Genomic DNA, 23828 nt, shown 5'->3' with positions numbered 1-23828 from the left:
ATAAATACTGTTAACAATAATAATAATAACCCCACACAACAGATAGAAAGCAATAGCAATTGGCCAAGAGAAACTAAAGGGGATGTTTTCTTCCCTTGTGGAAAAGGAATCATGTACAGGTGTGCATCACTTAATGACCAGGATATGTTCTCTGATCCCTGTTATGTGATTAGGTCATTAAGCAAACATTCAGCCCAATCTAGTGCCTTTGTTGTGCAAACAGACACTCCCTGCCAGGTACTAGATGGCTACACAGGCTACTAGAGATAGATTGCCTCTTCTTTGCATTAAGAGCCTCTTTATTGTGTAAATACACTCTGCTGCAGGCTCTGGGAGACCTGTCTCACTAAGAGCCTCTGTTGTGCTTTGACCACTGTCTTATAAGTGGTCCATCGTTAAGTGGACGGTTGTTAAAGGACGCATGTCTGTATATGTGTTTCATCATGCACAGGTATAGCAAGGATGCTATTGTGATCTTGGATTACAAAGCCATTTAACTTGGGGCATCACCAGGTTGCTGAGATCAAAGGTACAACCAGTAAGGCAATCTCACTGTTTCTCAAGATTGAGACTCACTGGTGAGAAAGGATCATGCAAGGGCAATAATGTGCCTTAGTCATGCTAATGAGTACCTTGATCTAACTTTAAGGGTCTCTGAGGCCCTATCACCACCTCTTTTTAAAAATTTGGTCTGAAATATTTTCCTCTTGTCTATGAGAAAACACAGTACAAATATCCAAACAGGCAAAATGTTTTGTCTGCCTGCAAAAACTATATCCAGAAAAGGATTACACACCTTCATCAGAAAGCATACACTTTTGTAACCAAAAGGAGCATATGATAATCTGCAAATTAAACATATATTCTGAGCACACACCAAAACCAAAAGATGCCAGGGTGTAAGAGATCCAACATTTATCAGACAGCCAAATTAAGAGTTTCTAGAGAAATGCACTGTACAATCTTGCTCCACTTTCTAGCTAACTGCTGACATGAATTAGCACCAACCATAAACCCAGGAAAGCTGTGCCTCTAAAAATAAAAGTATGTAGAATAATCGGTGCAGATGTCTCAAAACAAGGTAACAGCTGACAGAAGCTAAGATGGAGAGTAAACTAGAAAATCAAATGTAAGAATGACTGTTTGAAGCCATCAGTGAGATTTCATACACAGAGGTGGGAGAAAACTATTTTATTTTTTCCTGGATTTTGGTTTTCTAAAAGTTAGAAGTGCTGAAAGCGGTGTTGTGTGTTTTTATTCAAAATTAACATAATTATAATCACTTTAAAAGTGTACTAGGTAGGTGCTATAGGTGGTATAGTGTCAGCAGATGCAGCCACAGTCATTACGCATGTAATGTCATTACCCATGTAATGGGTACTGCCATTACCCAGTAGTCATATACCATGTACCCTCCCCATCATTAAAATGGCTTTATTTTTCAAACAGAAAAGAGAAGTACAGAAAGCAGTGTTATGAAATGAAAATGAAAAGACACATTATTCATTCGAACACAGCATTTGAGAAAAAGGCCAATACAAAATAGGAAGTTATGGTACTTTCCACATTTTATCTGATGTTATTAAGTGCCAACTCACAGGCAGAAATCTTATACATGAATAAACGGAAGACAGATTTAGCAAACAACAACATCTCAGAAGATGAGTGGAACTCTCTGTTTACAATAAACTTAAAGGACTACAGAGAAAATTTTAAGATGGCCACTCTGTAACACTCAACTCTGCGGTGACTGTATAAGATACATACATCAGGAAACGGCCAAGCAAATCAAAGAGACTTTATCCACTTGTGGTACAGATGGTTAAAGCCAAGACACTCCAGAAACCAACAGACAGGTACAATAAGATTTTTAATTCCCAAATGCTAACAGACCCCACCATATATTTGCTTCCTTGTGTTAAACATCTTTCCCAAAGACCTTCAAGAAACAGCATTGAATACAATTGACATCTGTTGGAATTCCCTCTTCACAAAGTAGCAGAAGCTGAGTATAAGTTTAAAAAAAGAAGATCGGTTAAATAAAGCCCAAGAGCAACCAATACTTGTTGAATTAATGATATTCTATGAAACATCCAATGTGTTCATCTGCCTTGGGAACCAGTCATGTTCATATAGTTCAAGCAGATGCTCAATGGCCAGTTGCAATCAAGTACTACTATTAAAAATAAGGATGGTTTCATGAAATGTTTGGGTGACTGTAGTAATTCTATTTTATTTACAGGTTGAGCCTCATTATTCATGTGGGTTCCATTCCCAGAATTCATGTGGATGGCAAAAACACACTAAAGCAAATCCGTTTAAAAAACAAAGTTCCCTTGCTCTGGTGATTTAAAAACAGCCTTGCTGACCTTTATGATGTAAGACAGGGGTCTCCAAACCCCAGCCTGGGGGCCAGATGCGACCCGCAGCAAGCCTCTATCTGGCCTCTTGTCTTGCCAGAGGGCCGCATCAAATATCTGGCATGGTGTTGGGGGCTGGAAAAAAATTTAAATATAAAATTTATATAAATTAGAGATGGAACTTAGATGAGTGAATAAATGAATGAATGGGCTCATTCATTCAACCTCTCTGGCCCTTAGAACACCCTCCAGACTCAACCAGAGCATAGTTCCAGTCATGTTCGGCCAAGTGGGCCAGGGGCTTTCAGGGGACAAGAGGCTGGCCACGGGCCGGATAGAAGCTTTCCAAGGGCTGCATCTGGCCCCCGGGCCGGGGTTTGGAGACACCACTATAGTAGACCAAAGCTACATATTTTGCATAAGAGTTCAGCAATGTGCTGTTCTGTTTAATGCCATCTTTATAAATGCATCCATAGCTGATGCCTATTTTTAAATATTTGCAGTCATAGATATGGATGTATCTCATTCATTCTACCAAATCAAAGCCTGAAAACTGACTTTCCTTCCAACAAGGTATTTGAAAGTCTTCTGAAAGAGCATCAGCCCTACTCATCACCATTTCATGTGTATACGGAAACAGTATAATACAGCATATTTTCATCAAATTCCTGTCTGCCTTGATCACACCAAAGTCCAAACAGTAAGGAAACTTCTAGGCAGATGACCGAAATCATTTCTCCAATAAAAATATGCACAGAACCATCAATCTGAACGTAATAGGTTCTACCTCACTGAACCTATATACAGAGATAACACAGCCTAACCTAAATCTGTCAGCACTGTTTATGTAGAGCTTGTTTTCCCAAAGGGAGGGTGTCAATCAACTTGAAGTCATACTGTTACTGTGCGTTCCAAATCATGCTGCTTTTAAGGATATGCTTAGCCAGCAGCTAAACATGCAAGATCTGAATTCACATCTATATAAACTGCTAGTCTGGGCCAAGGTTCATCTAGTCCAGTCATCTCTTTCCAACAGAAGCAGCCAAATGCTTTGGTTTTAACCACTATCATGGAAATTGCCTTTTTACCAGTGTTACACATGGAGTTGTTGATTCCAGCAAATTGCCTGTGCTTTCAAAGTCCTCTCTTGTGCCTATCTGAAAAAAGGAAGAAATGAAACTCTAATAGGCAAAAAGCTCTCACGCACACAGAAACAGCAACTTGCTAAAAACATTCAGTTGTAAACATCTGTTAGTGACACCTTAGATCCTACTTGTGGTGAAAGAGAAACAATACTAAATATACTCCCCCCAAAGTTTACGTTGCTTACTTGCTCTCTCTAGTTCATACCATAGTTTTAATTTTTATGCTTATATTATGATTTAGTATAAACAACTGTTTCATGGCACAAAGTTAAAAAGCAATATCTGCTTAAGTGGCATTTTATGCAGTTCCTAGGATACCATACAAAAATCCTGACTGGTCCTCTAAATTGCTACCCAAGTGGAAAGGAAAAAAATGTTGATCCACTATTGCAAACATACATCCTATATTTTTTTCTAAAGTTCAAAATTAGCCTTAATGGTATCAAATGATTTCTGCGAGCGCTGTCCACACCAGTATACACACTCCAAGATATTGCCAAACAAACAGATGCACAGGGAAACAATCCGTCCTTTCATTTGTGCCGGACTTCATCATTCCTGCTCACACTTCATCCTTAGCAGATGCTGTATTCATCAATGGCAGCTTTCTTTCCCTGGATATCTAAACAGCACCAAGCGCAACTACCAAAGGAAAGCAAAGAAGCACTTTGGAAAATTTCCTGTGCTTAGCCAGCCTAAAAGAGCCAGAGCCCTGGTTTCAAAAACCAGAGTCCAAAGATACACGCATGTATTACATTGGAATAAATAAGAAGCTGCTTCTGTTCAAAGCGCTCCAGGGATTTTGACAGATTCCCAGTGTGATTCAGTAGCTTCCAGCCTTTTCAGAAAGTGTGTTGAAAGCCAAATCTGAAGCATGAAGTACTGTCACTCTAAGACAGGGGTCTCCAAACCCCGGCCCAGGGGCCAGATGCGGCCCGCAGCAAGTCTCTTTCCAGCCCGCAGCCAACCTCTTGTCCCCTGAAAGCCTCTGGCCCACTCAACTGAACATGACCAGAACTATGCTCCAATTGTGTCTGGAGGGTGTTCTGAGGGCCAGAGAATGAATTGAATGAATGAGCCCACTCATTCATTTATTCACTCATCTAAGCTGATCTCTAATTTATTTATTTAAATTTTATATTTAAATTTTTTTTCCGGCCCTCCACACCACGCCAGATATTTGATGCAGCCCTCTGGCCAAAAAGTTTGGAGACCCCTGCTCTAAGACATGCAAAAGCACACATTTCAGTAACCTACCTACAGCGTACATTTACACACTGCTGTAAGTCTACTTAAAACATTTCTATTCCAGCTTTCCACCAAGGTTGGCATTCAAAGTAGCCAATAATCCATTTTAAGCAATTCACCATTAAGTGATATCAAAATCAGCCGAACACAATACAGCCCATAGCAAAACAGCAGCTAAAATAATCTGACCATATTTCTTACCATCAAAGGTTCAGGAGCAAAGGGCTATTTTAACCCAACACCATGATGATGGTGACAGTTTTGGCACTAGCCAAGTGTGTCAGGAAGGAAGCCCCACTATCAGGGCGCCATCACAAAAGAGGTCTCTAAAGCCAAGTTTCCAACAATAGGAACACTGGGAGCAGTTCTGCACCACTTGGATTATTATTGGTTAAAACAAGCACATTTAATGGTGCAGAAATAAACTAGGAACCAATGCAGATCTTTCCATCCTGGTGAAAAACCATTTGCTGAAGTTGATCCAATTAACCCAGTCCCCATATTCTGGCCCAAATGAAGTTTCCAAACACTTTTCCGAGGCAGGTCCATGTATAACACATTGCAGGAACCAAACCTGGATAATACCAAGGCATTGAGAACTGTGCCAAAATAATATCTTGCAGTAAACTGGATCCAGTAGCCCACCGCACTGTTGATTGGATCTTTCAGAAGGAGAGAACAAGTCTACTCAAGCAGAAGCTGCATGCTGCTTCCATTTAAACTGCTACCAACAGCACCTCTGTCTTATCTGGATTGGACGTTTATTTATACATGAAGTTTTCACCCCAAAGCCTGGAGTTGTTCCCTCTTGTCTGCTGAGCAAGGACAGCAGCATGACCCTAGGGGCAGAGGAAGGAACGTAGGCCTGACTATGCCATCTAGCCCTCAGGCCCCCCCTGCCTCTGTCCTGTTTTGGCACTCATGCTGAAGTTTGGCCATCTATGGCATAGTGTCATTCTGGTATGGGAACAGAGTCAACAAAGGGGTTCAAACAGGCTTTACTTGCTATAGTGTATCAAGGCCTACCTTGATGAGATCCACTGCAGAACACCCAAGGGCTTTTGGTTATCCAACTAGATTCTGAATTTGCTTCTTCAAACAGCAGGTTTCCCATACCATATCAGAAAATGCTGTTGGTCCTCCCAAGCTTCAAAAGTTGATGGAGGTATTCCTCAAAAATGGTGCTCAAGTCCAGATGGGGGTAATAATGGTCAGTATGAGAGCTGATCTTGAATTGGAAGTTCAGCCTGTTGTTGGAGGGGTAGTGCTCTCTTTAAAAGAGCATGTGCTCCTGGTTCCAGACCTGCTCCTAGAAAAGCAGGTGGCTGCCGTAGTCAGAAGTGCACCAGCTACATCCCTTCCCAAGGAATGCAAATCTTGTCACAGTTATCCCTCCCTTGATCACCTCCCAGGTGAACTCTCACAATGTACTTTATGTGAGGCTGTCCAGTTCAGAAACTGCAATTAATGCTGCAGCAAGATTGCTGGTGGAGGTAACATGGGGCTAAAGAAACTTATCATTTCTAACTTGACAGCCATCGCTCAATTTCCACTACTATATTTGCCTCATACAGACAAAGAAGCAACATGGCAGGGGCATTTGCAAGGGAGATGTAAACCACGGGTCTCCAAACTTTTTGGCCAGAGGGCCGCATCAAATACCTGGCACGGTGTTGATGGCCGGAAAAAATTTAAATATAAAATTTATATAAATTAGAGATAGAACTTAGATGAGTAAATAAATGAATGAATGGGCTCATTCATTCAACCTCTCAGGCCCTTAGAACACCCTCTAGCCACAACCAGAGCATGTTTGGCCAAGTGGGCTAGAGGCTTTCAGGGGACAAGAGGCTGGCCGTAGGCCGGACAAAGGCTTGCCGCGGGCTGCATCTGGCCCCTGGGCTGGGGTTTGGAGACCCCCTGATGTAAACAATGGAAGAAGGGTACTAGCCCATCAATTTTCCCTCTGCAAACCCTCTTTCCTCACCAACGCTGAATCTTGGGCTGGGTCTTCCAATCACGTAGGAAAAAATGGACAGGAAAAAGGCAGAGGTTGCAGCAGAAAAGCAACAAAGAGGGGAGGTACCTCTACACCTCCTCCTAGAAATACTTCCCTGGCCCTGCATAGTGTATCAAAAGTAAACATGGGCATTGTTTCAATGGGAATCCTGTATTTCTTAGCCCTCCAGGTCCAAGTCCTGGAGATCAAATGAAAACCAAAGTAGTTTTGGACCATACAACCAGTATACGTTAGAAGTAATCCACAGAAATTTGCCAGTGCAGAGACATACTGCTAGATGCTAAAGTGGCATTTTATAATAGCAACTTGCTTTCCCCTACCCCAAAAATCCCCCCCCCCGCCCAAAAACAGGTCCACAAAACTGATACCTTAGAAGAACCTCTAGGTATCAAGTTACTGGCCAATCCAACCCAGGATGCACTCTGCTGTCGACATCACATTCCACTAAATTTCACAGGAAGTCTGTTCATAGGAATAGGTTAACTTCTTGGTCGTTGTTCAATATAGCATATTTTTCTTTAAAATATTCTTATTTTATAGTCCACATATAAAATAAGAATATATTAAGACAGGTGAAAAAATACAATATTGGCGAAAAGATTCACACTTACCTAACCCCTACATGAAGCGTGCAAGCTTCTGCATTGGTCTATTGTGGGTGTGATATCACCAGCAAAGTGCATACTGAGGACCTGCAGGGAAAACAGAAGTGCAAACTATCAGTTGAAGTTACTGCCTTGTTTGTATGCCTCTCAGAACAGACTCTGGGAGGCATCCAGTTATCTTTACTTAAGTTAATTCACATACTATTGCATCCTTGGGATTCATGCAATGATTCAGATAACACAATGTTATGAGGGTCATTAACAGGGATAGGAACTCGAGTCAGGTGAGTCCAAGTTGCAAAAATCAGCTTTTTTCATGGACTCATGGGAGACTCAAGTCACCCGTGTCAATGACTCGGGCATTGACTTGAGCCTGAGGCCACTGACTTGGCACTTGGTCCCCATGGATACAGACTTGAGTCTGCCTGGGACTGCATGTGCTTGCTTACCTTTTTCACAGTGTGAAAGACCTCGTGGGGCGATCATTCAGACCAGGTGAGCAGTAGGGAAGTTCCAGCCAGGCACTCCCCGCACACCTGCCTGCTCCGGGGCCGCCCACCGCCCACCCTTCCGCCACCCAGGAGTACCTCCCTCCCGCCTCCTCTCCAGCTACCTTTGCTGCTTGTGTCGGCCCAGGTGGGCCGACGCAAGCCTGAGAAAGCCGGCGTGGAGGCTGGCATCAGCCTCTGAAGGCTGGCACTTCTCGGAGCGCTGGCCCAGCTTCCTCTCGAGGAGGCGCAAATGTGCCTAATGGGACTTGCGTCAGCCCAAGGGCGCTTTAGGATGGCGCCCTAAATGCTTCTTATATGCTGTGGCTCTCAGACATCTGATGTTTATCAGTGCTTATGTTAAGCAAGGTTGGCCACCCTTGCTATATTGCAATGAGCAGGAAGCACTGCTTTTCTTTAAGAGGTTTCTCTACCCAGTTAGCAAAGGAGTTTAGCACTGGCCATACCAATTACAGCATATAGTTTTTGGTACAAGAGAAGTGCCACCAAAGCAATAATCTTATCACACATCAACACCCTGCTTTCTGAAACAATATGGTCCTATGAAGCTTTTTTCTAGGAGTTTTTGAAGCATACCAGTCAGAAGCAAGTTAGTATTAGAATATTAACTATGACAGCTACACCTTCTCCAAAATAGGAAATGAAAATGGTACTGATTGCAACATCTCTTGGTGTCTATGTGGCTAAAGACAAGGGTATCTCACCCATACTATCTGGCTACCCAATTAGAAGCAGACAAAAACATCTGAATTCAGATTCTATCAGTAAACCCAAGGACAGCACAGTAGATCTCAGTTGGAAGAAGGAAGACAGGATTAAACACAAAGTCAAAGAATATTCACTCAGTCATTTCTTCCAGTTGCTGCAGCCCTCTTGTCAAACAGTTTTTAGCCTTCCTCATACTTCTGCTTTTGTTGTTGTTTTTAAACATGAGACAGTATGACTGGTGGATATTTTTAGTCTTCAGTTAGTAACAGTTTGGTTAACAAAGATCAGTGGACTAATAATACTAAATATATCTTTATTCCTTACAAATTACATCCTCCTCTTTTCATTACATTTTACCATATATTTTACCAAACTTTAACAATCTGGAGGGGCTGGATACAGTCCCCATGCTTGTCTTATGGCTTAAGCTCTCCAGGAGACAAACAGAAATAACAAGACAATTTTTGAGCAAATAAAACCAAGATACCCAGTTAGGGCATACCTATGCTGGAACCTGAAATTGGTAATACACTGCGGTAGTTTCCTCATGATGATACATTGTGTCCCTCTTAGACTTGGGCTAGAACTACTGCTCCTTAAATGCTAATTTTGTAGGTTTCTCAATTATGGGAGCATCAGAAGAGCCTCTTTTGCAGAAATACCACAACCTCAGTTAACAAAATAAAACAGGCAAGCAAGATGCCATGAAGTCTATTTAAGGCTGTTGAGGCAGCCATCATTTTCAAGCAACAGAAGGCTTATAATACTTAGTTCTGACAGTTGCCTAATTGCCAGTTTCTTGTTTAACACAAGGAAAGAAAAAAGTTACGGTCACAATTTGAGACTGAGTCACAAAACAAATCTTATCAAGGCTTTTATTCATTAACTAAATAGTTGTGCTTCCAACTAGCACTGCGCCAAAACCAATTTTAATGCTCAGCCTTAATCACAAGGCAAAATGAGAGAGAGTGCACTCACATACTGAATGCACAAGCATAAGGCTCAATGACATATAAATGACTGATGGCCTCTTCTTACACTGAAACAAGATCATGTAAGCAAAATCGAAATAGTCATACTTGGAAAAAGCTGGTAACAAACACGTCCCATTTCACACACAGCAAATCCTGTACCCATCCCCAAAATGTATGCATCTTTCACACTGGATAATGGACACACAGCTCTGATACAGAAGTTACACTTACTGTAAAATTGTTGAGTGTATGCAGCCCCAAGATAGTTAGTAAGTCCAAGTGCAAAGAGGAAAAAGAGAAAAGGCTGTTGACTAAAGTTTGATTATGAGTAAATAATTGTTAAAGGCTGGAAGTGCATTCCTATACTTTGTAGATTTGTTCCAGCAACTTCCTTTGGAATTTACCATACTCTACACAAATTGACTGCACTGCCCTCTCCTATACTTTCCAAACTTCCTGTCCCCTGTATTATTATATACAAGAATACTACTAGAATGACTTGGCAATAAGGGGAAGGGTTGATGCCCAGTAACTTATGGCACTGACTTTTAAACCTGGTGATTGTTCAGCAATTTGAGCCATGGACCACAGTTTGCCCCACAAAAAGGCCTCTTTTCCTTAAATTCAATTGGGCTTATCTCCAGGTAGAGATGCCTAGGATTGCACTGTTACATTTGGTGCACACTTGGTCCAAAATATCAGATTTTTCTAGCAATTAGGGACATTTCTGTCACACATACAAAATCTCCATCTTAATAGCAGCCACTGCTCAGCAGAGAGCAAATGACATTGCACAGTGAAAAACAGACAGGTATAAGAGTTACCCTTTAACTCACTTGAGCTGAAGTGTGGGCAGGCAGATGAGATTTGCAACAGTAACCAGAAACTCTTCTGTGCTTATGCAAGGCAAGCTAGGTTTTCCTACTATGATTTCACAATTGAGGAAAGATAGACGACTCCCATTTTTTCCTGGATGCAACAAATAATGTAATGCTTTTCAGCATCTCTTGAGAACAGTAATAACTACTGCATATCCATGCAAGCATACAGCATGCAAGACTGCTATATACTGTAACTAAACATGACCAGCAATAAAAAGTGTGTTTTTAGAGAGAAACAGAATGATTTAGAGACCAATTTTGTCTCTGTCATGAACCCACTGTGCAACTGCAAGCCAGGCACTTTAGCTCTGCTTCAGTTTCCCACCTATAAAGTGAGACTTGATATAGCTCTAAACAGCTGTGTGAAGCAACACATAAAAATATGAAAAATGATCATAGATGTGTCTGAGAAAACAAGACAGTCATCTTCCTGAAGCCAAGCAGGTCTAGGTCTGGTCTGTGTCTGGATGGGTTACTGAGTGAGAACCCCATGACACTCACCTTGAATTCCAAGGAAGAAGAAGGGAAAGGCTATTAAGAGTAGTAAGGCAAACAAAAAGGTATGTGGCATTCAAAGTTCTACCAAAATATGAAAACAAGGATTGCCTTTGTTTCTTCCAAACAGGTTTTGGAAGATGACCAGATAGACACATGTCCAGTGAGTGAGTGAGAGTGAGAGAGTACACATATGCACAGATACTCTCTAGAAAACAAAGTTCTTTTTCCCATTGTCTGAAACATCAAGGTAGCCCCATTTTTTCCTCTTCTTTCAAGACAGTGTTTCTCAAACTGTGATTTGGGACCCACTAGGTGGTTCCCCATTCGTTTCAGTGTTTTATTTTAAATATATTAGACTTGATGCGACTGCATTTGGGGAAACGTGACAGACCTGTACTTTTAACAAGCTACTATGTATATTCTTTTAACAATGATAGTAAATGGGACTTACTCCTGGGTAAGTGTGGGTAGGATTGCAGCCTATGATTGTTAAAAATATTCTGCCTGATGATGTCACTTCCAGTCATGACATCACTTCCGGTGGGTCCAGACAGATTCTCATTCTAAAAATTAGGTCCCAGTGCTAAATGTGCAAAAACCACTGCTTCAAGATATACAAGCCTCTATGTATTCTGACTATGGGCAGATCCGGGGGGGAGGGTCATGGGTGCATAGCACCCCCCCCCAAAACTGCTGCACCAGCAGGGAACACAATCGGGAGCTGGTGGAATGTCCACTGTGTGGGACATTGGTGCCCAATGGAGCCAAGCTGGAATGGGAGTCCAGTTCTACCCACCCAGCAAGTAGCCATGGAACCCACAAGCTCAACTGGGAGCCCAGGTCTACCATGCAAGTAGATCTGGGCTCCAAATTCAGAGCCCATAAGTTCCTTATGGATCCTTATGGAGCCCATAAGTTCAACCAGGAACCCAAGTCTACCCAGTAGGTAGATCTGGGCTCCAATTCCAGGCTGGAGTCTGGGACTACCCACCTGGTTGACCTGGGCTCTGGAGTTAAGGGAGTGCTCAAGGCCCTCACCCCAAACACGGAATCTGCCCCTGATTCTGACTAGCACCACAAGGCATCTGGCTATTGAAGCTTCATGATTCTAAAACTCACCCAAACCTAGAAACCATTCTAGAGAAGCCAATGTAACATACCATCCAAGAGGAAAAGTAGAGTAATGTTTATTACCTTGCCTGGAACTAGTCATGATACCATGCAGTGTACCCTTTCCTAATATCCAAAACACTGTTAATGCAAAATGGTTTCACTAAAGCAGACAGACTGTCTTTACAGGCTCTCATTTGCCAGGATCCAGAATGTTTCAAAAAAAAAAACAAACAGCTGTACAGCAATGCAGCAGGGAACAAGTGACTAAGGAGACTGGTCAAGGGTCGAGAACCCTCAGATGACAAAAATTCCATAGCGTTTCAAGCATTTGAGTTCAGCAGTCACTGGGGAGAGCATAGTGGCTTTCCTCTGTGTCAGCAACCATCAGTGCTTCCTTATCAGAACAAACATCTGCACCATGGAATTTGAAGCAGACATTTTGCCCTCTTACAGAGACCATTCTTCCCTCTTTCTAGCAAAAGAAACCAAATGCAGGTACACTGGCAGCATAACACAAATCAAACCCAGAGCTTAAGAAATGCACCATCTGTGATCAGCATCTGAACACTGTTTGCAAGAAGTGTGCATCACCCAAGGATAAAATGAAACCAGCAAAAGGTTGTACACTGGCATTGGGTTCACATGTAATCCTCTGCACCAGTCATTAATAATATCCGAGTTGATCACAATTTCAGTTCTGCAACATGGCAGATAATAGGAAAATATGCGTTGTACTTTTTACTTTAGCCTTTTGCGACAGAAAACATTTGAAAGGAAAGCACAGTAGGTTTCATCACCTAATCACTCACAACTTCTTAAGAAGCATTGTGTAATGTTTCCTGGTGCAAATGCCAACTGCCAAAGATTACTGTGGGAAAACAAAACCAAAGCACATAGCCAGCTGGCAGCCAGCATCCAGAGGAAGAACATGAATGTTTAAAGATTTTTCTTTTCATCCTATATAGGGTTCAGGATATTCAAGCCTGCTTCAAGGAAACAAGATGCCTCGTTTGCACACTGCAAAATTGAGGAACATGCTGGATGATCCAAGAGTAACACATGACCAGATCAGGCCACCCTTCAAGGATACCGCAATTGACCCTAGGGGGCGCAACATCTACAACACCTTGTACATTCCTGGTTTGGATAGCAAGCAACATTCTAATCATAAGGCTTAAAGATTTCCCTAGGGGACACTTTAAATGTCATCACATAGAACATCCTTCAGAAAATGATACACCTGCTTTGGCAACTATAAGCAACTGGGAAAAGGCAGCTAGTTTTTTATTACATAAAAAAGGAACCAACACATACACCCACGCCTCAAGAGGACCCAAAACAAGCCTCCAAGCTAAAGTGCCAAAAGAGGCAAGTTATATAATGTGTATTTTAGAGAGCTCTATTACAGCCTTTGGCACATCAAGAGATACCAGATGATGCACCTCCTTGCAGTTTCACCACCAGCTACCCATTACTTTTGTCTGCCAGCAGCAGCAAACCAGGAAGCATCACCACAGGCCCAAATACACAAATGTCAAGGGATGTTCATTCCTCTTCCAAAGAGAATATTTTTGAGAAGAGCGCAGCAGTTTGCATGCATACGGATTGATGTAGTGAGAACATACTGCTCCTGGAAAAAGCAAAGTGGTACCAAAGGCAACCAGACACCTGAGCTCACCGAAAGAGAGAACCAGGAAAGGGAGAAATGGAAAGAGGACTCACATCCTCTGATCAACAAGCCCAGAAAAGAAGGAGCCAAACAAACCAAGCCAATGTTTCACTTCCCCCTTGGAAAAAAAAAAAAAAGCCATGTGCACCTCCTGACTTCTACAGAGCATCTGTCACACACCCACCAAACATTTTGTCCCTCTCTGATACCAGACTCTTGGTATTGATAAGTGCAGCCTCCACCCACCCGTTTAGAAACCAGTGCACTGCTCAAAGGGGGCAAAACGTACTCATAAATCGCCCTGACACCATAGCTTTTCACAGATAAAATCATGGAGTGATCCAGGAGGTTGGGGGGGGCACACAAACACGTGCAGCATTCAGGAGTGCTTGCCATGGAAAGAAGCTAAGAGGCAGGGGGAGAGCCCCCCTTCTCTGTAAGGGCAGAGATGCAGCCCTCCCCCGGGCCCACACTGGGATCGCACCAGCACAGCCACGCAGATGCATCCCTGCCCACTTCTCCTGCCTCCAGGGGCCAAAGGAGCCGTGCGCGCTCTCCAGGCTCACCATAGATCATGGCCAGGCCAGTCTCGTGGAGGAAGCGCACCCGGCGGTGCTTGAAGAGCCAGATGGTGAGGATGGTGAGGGTGAGCAGGAGGATGAAGGTCAGGAGGCTCACGCTGTCCTGCCGGTGACTCTTCTCCGCTTCCTTCTCCGTGGCGATCTCCTCCATGGCGCTGCTGCTGGTGCTCCTCTCCCCAGCGCACAGCCCGAGCGCCAGGAGCAGGAGCAGCGGGCGCGGCATGGTGGGCTCCCCGGGAGGACCCGCTTGCCTCGCCTCGCCTTCCCCGGCCCGCAGCAGTGCGCCGAGCTCCCCGCCTCTGCAGTGGCCAAACAGCCTCCTTTCTCAGCTCGCCGCTGCCAAGCCCGGAGCAACTTCAGTGCGCAGGATCACCAAACTCCGCCCTCTCCACGGCTTCTTGCCTGCCAGCCAGCAGCACACAAGGGGGGGGGTTGCCGGTGGAGGCGCTCCTCCTTCCCACCCTCTTAAAGGCGCACGCTCGCCCCACACTGAGAGCTCAAGCCTCTGCCTGCCTACTCAGAAGTAAGTCCCACTATGCTCAATGGAGCTTACTCCCAGGAAAGTGTGGCTAGGATGGCGGCCTGAGACAGGAGCTGCACATGGAGCAGAACAGAATGAGATGCTGCACAACTTCAGATTGTAATTGGGAGGGGACCAATTTTTTAATATGTTCTTCCATGTTTTAAAAAAATCAAACAGAACATTAACATCATCAATTAACACCATCAAATTAACACCATCTCTCTCTGTATATATGTATATGTATATATAGAGAGAGAGAGAGAAGAGAGAGAGTGTGTAATTTCTTTGTTGGAAGTTGTTTAACATAGAGGAAGCACTGGGAAAAAATCATTTCCCCCCCCCCCCCGCAAGTGGTGCAGCCTGGTCTATGTCACCTCCTTCTGCTGCATGTGTAGATCTGGCCTAATGACATGTTGGGAGAAAGGAAAAAAAAATGCTCCAAGAATAGGGTCAATCAAAGTTAAATAACATAGCAACAGACACCACTAACTGGAAGATATCTTGACATAGCACACATATCCACACACAACACAAAGATGCCACAGCAGCAGCACCTCCTGTCACAAGAGCTACTGTGGCACAGACTGCAAAAGTGGCAGCAGCAAAGAATTGCCAGAGTTGAGATCCCCTTTTGGCACCTACCCAAACACACACTGCCAAGAGGTGCCTTTTCGATTACCACAGACTAAGACAGGATGATACCTCCCTTGGGAGCAAATAGCAATGTGAAATAAGAGCACAAGTGTCTATCAATGGCCTGGGTTTGATTCCAGGGTTGGGGAGCCACCAGGAACTGGGATGAGTCACAAAGAAAGCCTCTAACCATAGTGCTGGGTGCTGGTGGCTCACTGCACAGACACCCAAGCCAGAAACCAGAAATGAGAGGTTTGAAGCCAATCAGTAGTTGGGCATAATCAAAACATGCTCACCATTTATATGACTGACCAGAAGCAACTATGGGCCCAATCCTGTCCAGTTTTCCAGTGCCGGTGTAGCCATGCCAACGGGGCATGCGCTGCACACCCTGTGGTGGGGAGGCAGTCACAGAGGCCTCCTCAAGATAAGGGAATGTTTGTTCCCTTACCTCGGAGTCCCATTGTGGCTGCACCTGTGCTGGAAAGTTAGATAGGATTGGGCTCTATAACATTAAAAAAAAATCACTTTGCAAGCACCCTTGCCCAGTTTGCAGAAGAAAATCATAAGCTGGAATGCTAACTTGTGGTATGAGATATCTGCATATCCCCAAATTAAAATGGCACATTTTCTGATTTTCTCTAGTAATTACTATGCCATAGATTGCATGTGAACCCAGTTTTAGCCTTTTTTACTGGCCAGGAAGTCCCTAACTGCACACCTTGCTCTCCAGCCTTTGGGATATCCTGGAAATACTGTAAAGCAGTGGTTCTCAAACTCTCATGAAGAATTTGCGAACCACAAAGGGTAAAATCCTAACCAACTTTCTAGCACTGGCATAGTTGTGCCAGTGGGGCATGTGCTGCATCCTGCAGATGGGGGAGAGTCTTGGAGGCCTCCTCAAAATAAGGGAATGTTTATTCCCTTACTTCGGAGTTGCATTGCCCTTATATCAGTGCTGGAAAACTGGTTAGGATTGTGGCCTAAGGGCCCAATCCTGTCCAATTTTTCAGCACAGGTGCAACTGCAATGCAGCCCCAAGGTAAGGGAGCAAATGTGCCTATACCTTAAGGAGGCCTCTATGACTGCCTCCCCACCACAGGATGCAGTGTATGCTCCATTGGCATAGCTGCACTGGCACTGGAAAATTGGATAGGATTGGACCCTGAGTCTCAGGGGAGGGGGAGGGGGGAGGCAGGATCTTGCCACTGCTTGGAACTGAGGAGCTTTTATCTCAATTTACCCCCACTTGCGCAAGCCTCCTGGGTGTGCAAGGAGCCCTGTGGAGCTCTCTGCAGGACTGCCTGCATCTCGGAATGTTAAAAAAATGCAATCACGAACCACTTCTGGTTTCGCGATTGCAATGCGGAAGTCATTTTTTTTTACATTCTGCAATGCAGGGGAGCACTACAGAGGGCTCCATGGGGCTCCTTGCAATCCCAAGAGGCAGGCACAAGAGGGGCAATTTGAGAAAAAAGCCCTGAGGAATGTGCCACTGCCTTCCCCCGCCCCTTAAGGGGAGATGAGGCAAGGCCATGAAAGCCACTTATGCTAACAAGCCAAATGTTTACAAGTTTAATGAACCAAATGTTTATGCTATGCTAGGGGTGTTTATAGCTAAATTAGTTTACAACAAATTATTAGTTTATATGTTTAAAAAATAGGGGAAAATGTTCATATGCTTAGCATGCTCACATGTTTAGAACCAAAAAGCATTTCTCTGGTCTCTGTCTGCAAATTGCAAGCTGGCTATTAAAAATAGTCTCAAGGAATGTCTCTCTGGGCAGACTGCCAAAGCATCAGATAAGGCACTTTCTCTGAATACGGAGGGAAATTCCACCTTCAGCCCTGCTTGTAAACACAGAACCATGAAAACCATGGCAAGAAAAAGGCTTTTTCCCAGATTTAAACCTATTATTTTATTAGTTCCCCTTTAAACCAAAATACAGTCTTGAATAAAGACTGGGAGGGGCTAACATACCAAAATTTCATGGCAAAGAGAATGTAACTCAGAACAATGCTTGTATTTAGGGGGGAAATTCCATTTTTAGCTCACTGGCTGTTTGCTTCTATGTGAAGACTAAGCAGAGAACACTTTTGGATTTTTAAAACATTTAAGTTTCAGAAGGACAGTGTTATGGATACTGAGAGAGTTATTTACACCAGAGCATCACAGAAATGCCAAATATTTTTAATGCTTAATAGTTATTGCTTAAAATTATAATCAAAATATATATAAAGGCATAGTAATGAGTTTTAGCTGTTAAAATAGTTTGATTAAAGCATAAATACACAGAATAGTAGAAGACATTAAATTAAAAGGCTTAAAAATGTGATTCAGATTGCAGCCTTAGCAGAAGCCATTCTCACAGACTCTGGAATGTGGGGAAAACAACATCTCACAGATAAGACTTCTCTGTAAGACCTTGAAGGACTCGGAGCCTTGCATTGATACTTTTAGAATGTGAACAAGGGAGTAAGCATCCCACAGAGATTTGCAACAGCATATGGGCAGAACAACAGGCTTTGCAACAAAAAGCAAGGGCAATGTTATCTATCTTGGCCCTAGAGGCGGGAAAACTAAAGGTTATGCACAGGTTTGCAACATTCTGGTAAGAGACTTGAAACATTTGATAGAAATGCCTTGGCAAGGATAGTTTATCTGTTGCTAATTAAAAATAGAGTTTTCTAAGATACAGACACCTGCAGAACTAGCTAGACAGGAACAGATAAGCAGGAACATTCCTGAGAAAGTCCATGAGAACCTCTGTCTGAGCTAAAAGCTGACAGAAGGGGCTGGATTTAGTTAAAATGAATGAGAAAGAGTTCTTAAAATCCTTTTGTACAATAAGAGGTTAGTTTGTCTTGTATTAAATATGTGTTTACACCACTATACATCAAAGTAACAGATCACATATAAAGAATCACACATGGAATAGAGGCAAGCCAGAGGACTTGATTTAGACAATGTTGGCACAAAGCCCCATGGTGTCTGGGAAGAACAAAGAAAGGAATTTAGAGAGATAGCACTAGAAGCTCTTTGCAACATGCCAGGGTCAAACAAGTGAAGAATGCCAAAAGATAAGAACAGAAGACATACCAAAATGCCAGTTCTGTAATAATTGAGTAAAGAGTGCCACCTAGTGGTTGTTGCAATCTTGAAGATATATGTCTCAATGTACATTTTTGCCTTTTTTGGAATCTGTAACTTAAAACCAACCAATCAAATGCTTGTAGTTATCTCTAGCTAATCCTGAGAAAGCCCCATCTCTGATGTCAGACACCAGCCAATGAGAAGTGTAAGACTCCTCAAACAAAGGAGCCAGAATAGAATATAAGCAGGAGGGTCAGACTGGGAAAATTGCTCTCTTCGCTTTGGACAAGGAGTCCCTGAGAAGCCCGTTGCTGGCAACGAAACAAAGCTTGCAGATGATCACTACTCTTGCCTACTGAGTTTGCTTTTGAACTTTGCATTTGACCTTGCAACAGAATGAGGCAGTGGTTTGGGGGCTGGTGGGTCATGACCCACTAGTTGGACCACTGCTGTAAAGATTTGGGGGAACAGTCCTTTAACTCCATTTCTAGGGAGAGTCTATCAAATGTACATACACATACTATACTATATGTAAGATCTCTAACAGCCTTGGGAGCACAGAACCCTGATTATTACTAATAATTTATTATTAATAAAATATTTCTTTCTAGATTTTTTGTCTAGTGGGTTGCAATAGATTGTCGTTTTAAAAATTGGGTCCCAGTGCTAAAATGTTTGGAAAGCATTGGTATAGTGTACACCTCAGACACTGATGCAACAATAGCTACAGCAGCAAGAGATTACAGCAAGAGATCTCAAGAGATCTCTTGTTACAAGAGACAGTGAGCTGTATATTAGCATTCAAACCAGAAATATTCCTCCTAAATGTAACATCAGAGACCAAAGACCAATATAAGAAATACCTTATTGTACATATTAGTACAGCGAAGTGGAAATCTACAGATGTTTTAACTAGAGAAAAATTTTGGTAGAGTAAGAGGATATTGGAAACCTTTTATGACTGGATAGATAACTTTAGTTATACTGATTGTTCAGATAAATCATTAATTATTATAACGACAAATATGATAACTTTTGTATTGATTATTATATTTCTTTTTAGTTGTTGATGATTTTTTTTTTGAACATGCATGTTGTAATCTATGGCCAATACCCTCATGTGTAACCTGTGTAGTCCTACCCCTATGTTTAACCCATTTCCTTACCTGTATCTGTAACAAATAAATAAACTTTGTACAGAAAAAATAAATAAATAAATATTTGTTTCCATATGTCCTCTCCATCCAATCCCTTGATACTGTATTATGAACAACTGGAATAATTAATTCCTTGGAGACTTTCTTTTAGCAGCATCCCCCAAAGAGATGTGTATTGTTTATCATAAATTCTGCTGTGTAGAATAACATTAAGCAAAATTATTCATTTGTTTGTTGGTAAGGTTTTATTCTAAACTGATAGTTAATATTTAACTATAATGTGCAATGCAGTCCAATATGTGTCTATTTAGAAATAAATGTTGTTCATGATTTCAGTTACTCCTAGATAAGTGTATATAAGACTGCAGCCTACATTGCTAAAAACCGTATTAAATGAAGAGTTAAAACTTAAGAGAACTTAGCTCAATCCATGCAGATGTAGCATGCACATGATGGGGATGTGTGCCCTTTCAAATAATTTGGCTTAGAGGTTCATAACTCTGCAAAGGAAATGCCAAGAAAGGAATAGAATGCAAAAAATAAATAAATAAATTAGCAATTCCTAATTAATAAGCAGTGGTTAGTGCTCATAATGCAAGTCCATGACATTTCACTATCAGAAGCGCAGCACCAAATGCCCCCCCAACACTTTGATTCAATTCCTATTTTATTTATTAATGTCACCTCTCTAATTCCTTCCATTTCTCCCCCTTCTTCTTCTATTGGGAAGGAAAGACAAAAGGCAGTGCAGTACCATCTCTCCCCCTCCTCCTTCTGATCATTCATGGGGGGCAGCAAGGTCTGGGTAGGCTGCTGTACTGCCCTTGAAAACTACCCCACAGTTCACTGTCTGAAGCAGTTCACTTCATCCTGCTTCATGATAGCACCAGTCTTAAATGCATTGTCAAAAGCTTTTTGCTGTTCTTTCTACTATCCCCAGCTCAAGGGGCATCACCTTCTCCAAGCTTTGGTGGATATCTCATTCTCCACGTTTGGCAACAGTGACTGTTGCTGGGCTATAAGGCTGCAATCTTATACACACTTATATAGGACAAAGTCCCATTAAACTCAATGAAACTTTGGGCCCAATCCTATCCAATGTTACAGCACTGATGCAGCTATACCAATGGGGCATGCACTGTAGCATTTGTTTCCTTACCTTGAGGCTGCATTGCAGTTGCATCTGCGCTGGAAAGTTGGATAGAATTGGGCTCTTACTGAGCTGATATGCACAGGATTGTATTGCAAGGATGTTGTCTCCTGCCACTAGCTCCCATTGAAGAAACATCAATGCACTAAATCATTCTGAACCATTAGTGAGCTCTCACCTCATCAGTGGGATAGTTAAAGGGCAGTTGTATCACAATGTTCACTTGACATGCTGCACAGAGCATAGAATTGGGGTCCCTGCTAGGAAATCCCCCCTCCCCAGTGTTCTGGCATTGGAAATTGACACTATCCTCCATCAAAACAGAACCAACACTTGCAGTTACTGATTGAACACAGGAGGAAGCCTGTGTATGGTGCAAGATTAGGAAATTCTTAAACACACTTCTCGTAACGCTTGGTGAAACTGTAGCAATATGATTTTCCTTACTTTTAATTGGACCAAACTGTACAGAAGCCGCCTGTTTGCTTGCTTCACACAGGATGCTGTAGAGCAGCAGTTCCCCAACAGTGAGTTTAGGACCCACCAGTGAGCCTCAACCCAATTTTTGGTGGTTCATGAAACTGACTGATTAGGCTATGTACATTAAGAGTTAATCAAGCTATTTGGGGGGAGCACTGCTGCCCAATCACCATTATAGCCACACCCCTTGGCATTTATAAATCTAGCAGCAGTCTCTAGGGCTTCTAAAAAGTCTAGGAACCACTGCTCAAGCGATAGAGAAAGGATGAAGTCGGGCTACTAAGTTTTTTCAATCAAATATGACAAAATAAAATAATAGCATAAAAGATGTACAAGGGAGGAGACATCAGGAGTTAGGTAGATGGAACGCTAGCTGAAAATCTGAATGCCTATCAGAAGGTCCACTTGTTGCCTGAACCCTCAGTATCACTAGTAGTGGTAGCACCCAATGTGCCATTAGGGGTGGGCGGTACCATGGGAAGCCCTATGTAACTCCAGCACCCTGACACCACCACAATATACAATAACTTTTCAAACTGCACTGTGCTCATCTACTTAATACTCATAGTAGGACTGAAACAAACCTTTGCATCTTTTACATAGTTATTTGGCAAATATCCTCTAATTTTGAATACTTGCTTACTTTTTTTCCATTGCTTCTGCATCGCGCTATAATCTGGTGATCTGGAAGACGGCCTTCAGACAAACTGATTTCTTGAAATTACTGACTTAGGACTTGAAAAAATTATTCTTGAGTCGAGTTGCAATGGCCATGCTTTATGTCAAGTCAAGTTGTGCAAGTTGAGTCAAGTTGAGTTGCGGGGTCACTGACTGGCAACTTGAGCTTACTGACTGAAGCGCAACCCTGCATTTTGATTTCTTCTACTATTTTGTGCATGGAGGAAGCCTACCATGGAAGGCATTAATTCTAAGATTGCAGGCTTAACTCTTCACTTAATAAAGGACCCAGTCTTATACCCCTTTCCAGCCTCAATGCAGTTTACTTTTCCTTGGTGCATCTGACTAAATACTACTTATAAAGATCATAAATCAATATGGTAAAGCACAATCTACTCATGGACACAGCAAAAACTTCTATCATATTCCACTTATTAAACAAGATCTAATTTGAAACAGGGTTCAGCAGAGCTTGACCCTGATGCGTGTTCTGAATATCAGTACTCTATGTCGGACACACGGGTGCACCAGGATACAGGTTGAGTATCCATTTTCCTGGCTGCTTGGGATGGGAAGGTGTCTGGATTTTGGATTTTTCTGGATTTCAGAATAATTGCATAAATATATGAGAGATGCTTCCTTTTGCTCTTTTCAGAGCAACCATATGGGTGTCTCCTGGCCCCTTTGACATTTTTCAACAATGTCTGTACAGGTACACACTACAGAGCAGAGAACAGAACCAGAGGCGTAACACACTGCCCTGGCACCTGGGGCAGTGATGTCATGATGTAACTTTCGAGTTCTCCCCAGAGGAGGAAACACTCACTGTGGTGGATTCACAACCCCATTCCTTCTTCTGTGGAGGCGACCCTTTGAAGGAGAAAGAATGAGGATGTGTGAACTAACTCCCCCATAACTCGGGCGGAGAAGGAGCAGTCATGCGCCCCCCCTGTGTTGCGCCCAGGACAGGTGCCCCTCAAGCTCCACCCTAGTTATGCCTCTGCCTAGAATTACAGCCTGTACCTGCACTGTATGTGGGAATGAGCACCAAAATGCCTGGATTTCAGAATAGTCTGGATTTACTCCATATGAACATAAGAAGAGCCTTGCTGGATCAGGCCAAAGGCCCATCCAGCTTCCTGTGTGGCCCAGTGGCCCACTATATGCTGCCTAGTGGCCCACCAGGTGTCTCAGGGAGCATACAAGACCACAAGAGACCTGCCTCCTAGTGCCCTCCCTGGTATCTGGCCTTCTGAGGTAGCCTACTTCAAAAATCAGGAGGTTGCACTTACCTATCACAGGGCCCAAACCTATCCAACTTTCCAGCACCATTGTAGCCATGATGCAGTCCCAAGGTAAGGAAACAAATGTTCCCTTACCTTGAGAAGGCCTCTGTGATTGCCTCCCCACCGCAGGATACAGCACCCGCACTGAAAATTTGGATAGGATTTGGCCCACAGTTGGTAATCTGTGATGGAGTTTTCCTCCAGAAATCTGTCCAATCCCCTTTTAAAGGCATCCAGGCCAGATGCCATCACCACATCCTGTGGCAAGGAGTTCCACAGACCAACCACACATTGGATAAAGAAATATTTTGTTTGGTCTGTCCTAACTCTCCTAACACTCCCAACATGACCCCCCTCCAAGCATCTGTAGAATGGTTTTCCTTGCAGCAAATGACCCTCAACCAGATGTTCCCCTAACACATCCCCAAAATTGGGATTAAATAAGGGCACTCCCAGGGTAAAGTGGTTAAACCTCAGCACTTTAAAAAAAAAAAAAAGTTAATTTTCATGCCTTAC

General features: G+C 42.9%; 1 protein-coding gene across 2 annotated transcripts in view; it reads right to left on the bottom strand.

The window, feature by feature from the left end:
- SLC9A7 (solute carrier family 9 member A7) overlaps positions 1 to 14641 on the bottom strand; it is a 64712-nt gene extending 50071 nt beyond the window's left edge. For both annotated transcript variants that reach the window (XM_066619551.1, XM_066619552.1), the window contains exon 1: positions 14297 to 14641. In XM_066619551.1, the coding sequence (XP_066475648.1) occupies positions 14297 to 14534 (238 nt within the window). In that variant the 5' untranslated portion in view covers positions 14535 to 14641. The remainder of the gene's footprint in view (positions 1 to 14296) is intronic.
- Positions 14642 to 23828: the final 9187 nt, after the last annotated feature.

Source organism: Tiliqua scincoides, chromosome 3, assembly GCF_035046505.1.
Source record: "Tiliqua scincoides isolate rTilSci1 chromosome 3, rTilSci1.hap2, whole genome shotgun sequence".
NCBI classification, from domain to species: domain Eukaryota; kingdom Metazoa; phylum Chordata; class Lepidosauria; order Squamata; family Scincidae; genus Tiliqua; species Tiliqua scincoides.
Note: the sequence above shows the minus strand (reverse complement) of the source record. Positions and strands in the feature narration are given on the sequence as shown.